Raw genomic sequence first — 8285 nt, 5'->3', positions numbered from 1 at the left:
TCATACGTTAATGGCTTTTAAATTTGACCATGTTTTTATTATTTTGACTAAGATGAATGGTAACAAAAAATTTCTGTCGTTTAGTGTCGTGTTTAAATGCATTTTTTAATAACGGCTGACTTAAGTATAATTGTTTTGTGCGTTTTCGTTGCGCAGGTTTAGCCGTTGGGACAGCAAGCAGCGACGTCACCAAACATGACAGGAAGTGTTCTGTTGCTAGCAGTCAGCTGATACAGCAACAACACCGTCTACGGCTCCCGTCGGTCAAAGGTTTGTCTGTTAAATTGATCAAACCTATGTTTCTTCACAGTTTCGCTCTAGATATCATCTGTTCTACGTGAAGAAAGGTCAATGTTGGCTCATGGGTGTGGTTGTTTGGTTGGTGTAAATTAGCTAGGTTAGCGGTTAACTAGCTAGCCAACACCCATCAGGTTTAACGGCACATATGGTAACGTTAAGTTAGCATTAATGTTAATTTTACTTTCCGTCACTATAAGTATCATCAGGCAGGTTATACAAGACAATGGTTATTTATGAGAGACAGTTTGACATACTAATTTTTCATTGTTTAAAAGTCGTTCTAATGTGTGGAAGTTGTAGCTAGCTAAAGCTAACAAATGCTAAATGCAAGCCACCACAAGTCAAAAACGTTGTAAAAGTGGCAAAACTTTATTTTGATAAGTAGTGCAAACTCCATACTATTTAACTTGTGATGACGTGAAATGAAGAAAAGCGTCTCTCAATATGTTCAAGACAGCAATTTCGGTGTTTTTATTTGATGAATGCCTTTGTTTTTCAAAACTGGAGTCAATTAATCCTGTACCATTTTTGTTCTGACATGATTTCATCATTATTCCAAACATCGTTAAATGTCCACTGCCTAACTGTTGACAGAAATAAAACACTGTGTTAAGCGTGAAAGTTCATTCTTGACCTTGGATATAGTAGTCTGACAAACAAGAGGATTTTGAGATACGGTTGAAAGCACTAGAGAAACTAGTAATTTGGACTTTGACTTAAGATTATTTTGTCAAAACACATTGTGTCTGCTCCACAGATGGCCTACCCAAAGTCCCACAACCCGTTTGCAGATGATGACGATGAGGAAGACTTTAGACCTAAAAATAGAGGGTTTGATGACGACCCCGATGATGGCTTGACTGATGCAGAGAGGAGGCAGAGGTACCTCCAGCAGGAGGTGATGCGTACAGCTCAGTCTGCCGTTGACAGTAGTCACCGTTCCCTCGGCCTCATCTATGAATCAGAGAAGATGGGTGTGGAGACGGCAGAGGTATGTCAAATTAATCCAATTTATCCTGGCACACAAAAAAATGATTGTCTCCAAGAGTATGCCAATCAACAGAGAAATTCTCGGAGTTTCTCTCATTCTCCTCTCTCTCTATCTTTGTCTGTGTAGGAGCTAATGCGTCAGGGTGAGGTTTTAAAGAGGACAGACAAAATGTTGGACAACATGGATCAGGACCTGAAGACCAGCCAGAAGCACATCACTAGTATCAAGAGTGTATGGGGCGGCCTGGTCAATTACTTCAAGGGCAAGCCAGAGACAAAGCCGGCACCGGAACCAAAGCCCTACGAGGCCAGCGACAGGTAGAATTCAGTCCTTTATTATCTGAAATCATTTTTGCTGTGTTTAGGAAAAAATGGAAGTTTATTTCTCATACTTTAAACTCAAAATGTTGGAGACACAGACTGCTCAAATATACTTTGTTTTTTGCCTTTGCTCTCTAACTCAGTATGTTGTGTATACAACTGAAGGGCCTTAAATAAAAGACTTCACCCACCAAAACCTTTTTTGAACAGTCAGTTATGTAGCAGACTCAGTGAATTATGGAAGACATGATTGTCAGAGTACTAGCTCTTCTCATCAGGTAGATATTTTATATCCTTCTTAGTCCTTTAGTATACCCTTAATTTGGGTTCATTTCTCACTACTTCTGTTTACAGACAGACGCTGTTAATTATTTCTAGTACTTTTGTTTTGGCCGGTGTCGGCCCACCCCTCCAACGGGATGCCCCCGCCCCTCCTGAAAGAAACAAAAAAAACAAATGTAACTTATACTAGCAGGATAGCGGGAGCAGGATAGGCTCGCACGTATTCATATGTGTATTGCATAGACTGTATATGGTGTGTTGTAATCAGGGCCATAATGGAGGCTAAATGCACATAAGCGCCATTTACCCACCTCTCAAATTCAGAAATAGTGTTCACGCAGACTTTCATCACTGTACAGCTGTTAGTTTGGACTCGCTTCCTACCACAGTTTATGTTGTAGCTTCTAGGAATGTTTGTTTTATTTTCCATTTGATCACTGTATCCTTATATGAGATCATAGACCTAATGAGACACAGAGACAGCTGTTACTCTTAACATGGACCACCAACAAACCACTGCCCAGTTGTGCTAAACAGATTTCAAAATAAACAAACCCTCCCTGCTGAAGCCAGCAGGCAGACAGGAGCCATTTTTGTGAGACAGAAGAAGAGTTCAGATGATATATGACATTTACTGTAATGTGCGGTATGAAACTGTAATCTGTTAGACAAAGTACAACGAAGTACGTAGCTAGCAAAAAACTCTGAAGTTAAGCTAAAGTTTTTTAAATTGACATTAGTGTTGTTTTAACTGTCCAGTTTATCTGCTGTTGCTTTACATGACAGTAATGTTGATGTAGCTTGATAGTATGGATAGCTTGACTGCTTATGCATTCCTGCTGGGTGTTGTTTGTCCACAATTACTGTAATTAACACCATACAAGTTAAAGTTCAGCTTCATGTCCACTCAGACTTTTAAAAGGAAGGTTTTTTACATTTTCAGAGTGAGTGAATGAATTAGGAGAGAGGAGACAGAAGTGAGGAAGAATTGCAGGATGTAATGGTGTTGAAAGAAAAACAAAGAGAAAGTAAAGAACTGATTGAAAAGGAAGAAAGTGCAACTAATTCAAGATTAAAAGAAAAAGTTTAAGGAGGAAAAAGAAACACATAGAGGCAGCCCAGACGTCAGGTGAAGGACAGACATGAACACATTCAAAGCAGGAGGCAGAAAAAACTGGTAAGGTCTGACTTACACCTGCATCTAGATGAATTACTGTTATTTAATCATTTTTAAAAGCATAATCTGTTATCCAAATGTAAAGTAAAGGACATCTTAACAAACAAAAGTCAAAGCACAAGATTGAAACCTGCTATTAAAGGACTTACAGATATTTTAATACAGTTACTAACACTACACAACAACTCTGTTAACACGGTGTTTTCTTAAGCGGTTGTAAACACAGCGCTGAAATTGGCAGATAGTGTCCAGTTATTAGGAAACAGAAAATGCTGATTCATCATTCATCTGACTGATTCATCTATAAGTCAAACTGTTGTTGACTTGAGCAAATTAATTCCCCATAAGTCAGTTTAAACCAAATAGACAGTGTGAGAATCGAGATTTGTTTTTAAGATAGAGACTTATTGGTCAAGCTATCCATCCATAAGGACTACATTTCTTTATGTGTTGTAAATAAATATTGTTAACATTTATTATATTATTTATGTGCGCTCGTTTTATTTCAGCTCAGTGTAGAGAAATATACCAATACGGACTACCGCCTTACTACACACATCTATGATGACATTGTCAACACCACATATCCGTATCCATGACATGCCCGCCCCACAACAAACATGCCCCCCCCCCCCCCCCCTCCCCGCAAAATAATCCTAAAGGAAACACTTTCACAACTCAGCCCATCCTCTACTAGAAGACTGGATCAAAGCCATGTAAAACCTCATGTAGAATATACCTATCCTATCCTTACATCATGAGTTTCTTTGTATATACATGTAAAGGTATTCCATAAAATATGTACCATTCCTAGGTTCTTGTCATTGACTATCCTTCACAGAATAGTTAAGCAATCCTTATCTCAATTTCTCATGTTTTGTCAGATTACAGAGTGCCTTGTCTGGCAGCAGAGAACATGAAGATAAGTACCAAGCAAGTCACCCCAACCTAAGAAAGCTGGACACAGGAGGTATAGTAAGAGTTTGCACAAGAATCTCATGATAGCTTAATTATACTGAGAACTGACTGACACCATATCTGCTTTGTTTGTTGCAGGATTTGGAGCGTCTGCATCAGTAGATGATACCTCATCCAGACAGAATGGATACCCTCAGAACAGACAACTTAGGCAGGCTCACCAGACCCTGGATACAAACTTAGGTAAGAATATCTTTTTCTTTTCTTTTTTTTAAATTTCCTTATTTTTTTAGACTTTATTATAGTATACAGTAATATAAAATGCAATCACAAGACAGGCACAAAGGGGTGACACTTTTGGTTATTTCTATTATAATCCTATTAGCTTTGCTAGATAATATAAGTGTAATTTTTGTAATTCTTTATGTAAAAAATAAATTTAAATAGACTACAAATGTTTTTTAAATTTACCTCTACATCAAAACACATTATTTCATTATTTCTAATATATAAAAGAAACTTATGTATCGCCAATCCACAGTCCAATCGACTAACATCAGATCTTACTTGTGAATCATCTAGATGAAATGTGTGATGGCCTGAAAAGGCTGAAGAACCTCGGATTGGGTCTCCAGTCCGAGATTGACGACCAGGACGCCTCCATTGATGCTCTGCTGAATAAAGCGGACAAGATGGAGGTCAAGATCCACAACACAAACCAACAGATTAAAAACCTCAAATGAAACAAGCGCTCTGGACTCACCTCACAGAGTCGGAACAACAGCATCCTCTCACTTGGCTTCCATCCTGGCCTCTGTCGAATAAACTTACTCCTTGATTTTGTTTTTTTTTGTTTTTTTTGTTTTGTTTTGTTTTTAATGAATTGGAAGATGTAACTCTGACAGATAAACAAGTGAACACCCTTTTTTATTCACATTATTTTATTCTTAAATGACTGACTGGTAATTCCCAATTCATTTATGTTTCAGTTTTGTCCAGTCTGAGTTTGCCTGAAAATTCCTCCAATCACTGAGTTTTATAGTGATACATTGATAGAGTGAATTCTGTCCCGCCCACACTCGCACATGCCTTTTGGAGACACCCCACCTCAATATAACTGTGATTATTTTACCTGTGTGCTATGAAGGGAAGACTCCCATGTGTGTTTTAGATCGAAGGGACTGTGTGTCTAGATAAAAGCTCTGTTTGTAGTCAGGTGAATTTGCGTTGGTTAGAGGATCAGAGTATCACTTTGGCGATCAAGAAAAACTGAACACGGCTTCTGTCCTAAACTGGAATGTTGTTAGTGTTTGTTGATATGTCAACACTAACTCTGGACCTGCATTCAGCTATGTACAAAAACACTTTGGCAGTCTGCTCAAGTCACATTTGCCTTATATGTGATATGTATGTACAGTAGGCAAAAACATTTGTTTCTGTGCCGTGATTCTGCCTCCACTGGTACATTTCCTCAGTATAAGATGCTTCACTTTGTTTGATCTTCTGAAATTCTTGTTTGATTTATGCTCATGTTCAGTGCTTTCCCTTGAATTTTACACATTGTTGATATAGATTAATATTGTATTTGAATGTTGCAGGGTGGGATTGAGTGAAAGATGGAACAGCATAAACAATGTGAACAAATATGCTTTGAATATAAAACTGAAACTGAAAGAATATCCCCTCTGTCATAATTATATATATCTTCCTTAGTATAGGGAAGTTATGGGTAGATCAGTCATTTTTATGACTTTCAGAAATTAAAATACAAATGAAAGCTATAAAAATGGGGAAATAAATGAGCATTCATGTTTTCGCCATGTATATCTTGTATTCTCATCAAGACCACAATAAAAACATGGATCAGGGGAGTCTCAGGTGTTTATGAACTGTGTTCCTGTTACAAATGGAGCAGGAAGTCAAAATCACCACAAGGTGACGCCACAGTTTTAAATAGAACTTGCATGAGGTTATGTTGCAACATACTACTGTTCATCATTCATTAAACTTAATACATTAATATAGTGTCAGACTACTATTTTTTTTTACGGCATTAAAATGCATCAACAGGGTAATATTTTTAGATAAATGTAGACTACAATACTTTTTTTTTGACTCCAAATACACCATTACAGCTGAAACTTGACTTCTTTATAGTCATCTAAACTTTACTGCTTTCTTACTGTATATTATCAGCTTCAAGCTGGATTATTAAGAAAATTTTAAAATACATTGATTATAGTTTCCTTAAATAAGATTGTCATACCATGTGTGTGTTTACCATTGGCTGTGTGGTGTACCAGCTGTGTTGCTGTGCGTAGCTTAGGTCATCCTGTCAAAGTGTCTATTCATTATCATTCTTCCGTGTTGGACCAGCTGCTCCAACAGTGGCAACAAGCCCTCATTAGAATGACTTGCTAATTACAGTACAGACTTCCCAAAAACACATATACACACAACACGGGGGCGATGCAGGGCGGAAAACGGGGGTACCAACTACCCTGGGCCCCAAGCTGAGAGAGGCTCCTACATGTCTGGACTAAAAAGCATTTTTTGTGAGGCCACAAATATGTATTTGTAAATACTGATGTGCAGCCAATTTTTAATCTGCAACAAAATAAAGTATGGGGGAACACAAATCCAAAGTTATTGAAACAAAATGTTCTTTAGACAGAATTTGAATGGGAGGCTAGTGTTATAACATGATCTGATTAGCCATAGTTTCTGATTACCATCAGTAGATTACCCAGACAATCTGTTGCTTTGACTGATGAATTAGTTCAATTCATCAGTAAATGAATGTGTTTGAATGTGAACAGCTGGACACAGGTGTTTGATGATTGTGGCGTGGGGTGTAAAGAAAGTGGACGTCTGCTCTGAGCCACTTCCTGTGTATAGAGCCTGTAATTCCTACACCCATACACAGCAACATGTGAGTCCTGTTGCACATGTAGTGTACACAAATGGACAAAAAGGAAGGTAGATGAAAACATTGAATGTTGTGTAATTGCAGCATTATTTACGCAATAGGAAGGGAAGGAAAAACATCAAGGATGTTCTGGTAGACAAAGCAGTGCAGTGACACACAAATTCAGCTTGCTTGACCAGCTGCCATCTTTATTTGGGTCAAAGAAAAGAGAAAAGAAAAACCTGGTTGGAACATCTTTGTAGCTCTAGGATTGAAATTTTCAAAATTTGCTTTGAATAATAATGTGTCTGATATGGTTTTTCCATAAAAGAAAAAGTTCAATTTGTTGGTTAGAAATACTTAAAATCTTTAACCCCACATGAAAAATCCAGGTTCTCTGGATAAGTAAATATTTTTCATTTGAGAGGTTTAACTTCTGGACACAAGATGTTTACTATTTCACTGAAAAGTCCATTCTCAGTGTGTTGTCATGTCATATATCATGCTCATAGGTACACGCCTTAAACTCAGACTTAAGGTGAGCACAGAGAAACTTTCCATTTCCAGCAGATTAATGTGAAAACAACCGTCTAGTGTCAAACTCTGCATTATACATCATTCTGCACAGTGAAGCTCAAAAATCCAGGTGAAGTAACAATAATCAAAACACATTTGTGACTGGAGGTGATCATGTACAGTTAGAATAATGTGACTATTAGGTGCACAAACTGACGCCACAGATAAACCTGCTGCTGAAGCCACCTCAGGTACCACACATCCACCGACACCACCAATAAACGGAAGTCACCCCTGGGTTCTTTTCCCTTCACGCCATCCGTGGGGGCCGGGAGGGCTTTGAACAGCTGTCTTGTCAAAAGCAAACAGTGGCCGTGCTGTGACAAAGGCCGTCGGTGCTGGAATGCCCCCCTTTTCAGCGGGCGTAATCCCAGAACACACTGCTGTCGGAGCCCATCAGGCACTGGGCCAGAGATGGGCCTTCCTGCCCTTTGGAAAGCGGGTTAGCAGCAGAGGCAGGGCAGCCAGGGGGGTAAAGCCTGCTTCAGAAGGGATGGACTGTCAGGCTGACAGCACTCTATTGCCACTGTTGTAGTAAGAGAAAATAAAGAGTTGTGCTGACGGAGGGGAGTTTGGTAGGGAGCTGGGGAGAGGGATGAGGGAGGAGTGCAGAAAAAGGGGGGAGGACGGCTGGGGAGATTAATGGAGGAGGTGAAGTTCAAGATGAAACACATGAAAGTAGCCAGGAGTACAAATATCTCTCAAAGGACTTATATGTGTGACTTACGTGTTAGATCTTGCTTGTCTCATTCAGATCAGTGTCATGACTGCATAATTGAGTACACAGCAGAGTTTCACATTTTTCTATGTTTA

General features: G+C 38.9%; 1 protein-coding gene across 1 annotated transcript; it reads left to right on the top strand.

Moving 5' to 3' along the window:
- The first annotated feature begins 161 nt into the window (after positions 1–161).
- snap29 (synaptosome associated protein 29) lies at positions 162–6013 on the top strand. Its single transcript, XM_067614691.1, has 6 exons — positions 162–270; positions 1058–1291; positions 1418–1608; positions 3955–4040; positions 4127–4231; positions 4571–6013. Exons 2-6 carry the CDS (start codon positions 1058–1060, stop codon positions 4729–4731), a joined length of 777 nt encoding a protein of 258 aa, XP_067470792.1. The 5' UTR covers positions 162–270; the 3' UTR covers positions 4732–6013.
- The last annotated feature ends 2272 nt before the right edge of the window (positions 6014–8285 follow it).

The sequence above is a fragment of the Thunnus thynnus genome, chromosome 2, assembly GCF_963924715.1.
Source record: "Thunnus thynnus chromosome 2, fThuThy2.1, whole genome shotgun sequence".
NCBI classification, from domain to species: domain Eukaryota; kingdom Metazoa; phylum Chordata; class Actinopteri; order Scombriformes; family Scombridae; genus Thunnus; species Thunnus thynnus.
The sequence above is the reverse complement of the archived record's forward strand: the minus strand, read 5'-3'. Positions and strand labels throughout refer to the sequence as shown.

Excerpts from the sequence above, each read along its gene's own strand:
- snap29 (XM_067614691.1), top strand. The coding sequence starts at position 1,058 with ATGGCCTACCCAAAGTCCCACAACCCGTTTGCAGATGATGACGATGAG. Across the intron at positions 4,041-4,126 it reads AAGAAAGCTGGACACAGGAG|GATTTGGAGCGTCTGCATCA; the intron begins GTATAGTAAGAG and ends TGTTTGTTGCAG. Across the intron at positions 4,232-4,570 it reads GACCCTGGATACAAACTTAG|ATGAAATGTGTGATGGCCTG; the intron begins GTAAGAATATCT and ends TGAATCATCTAG.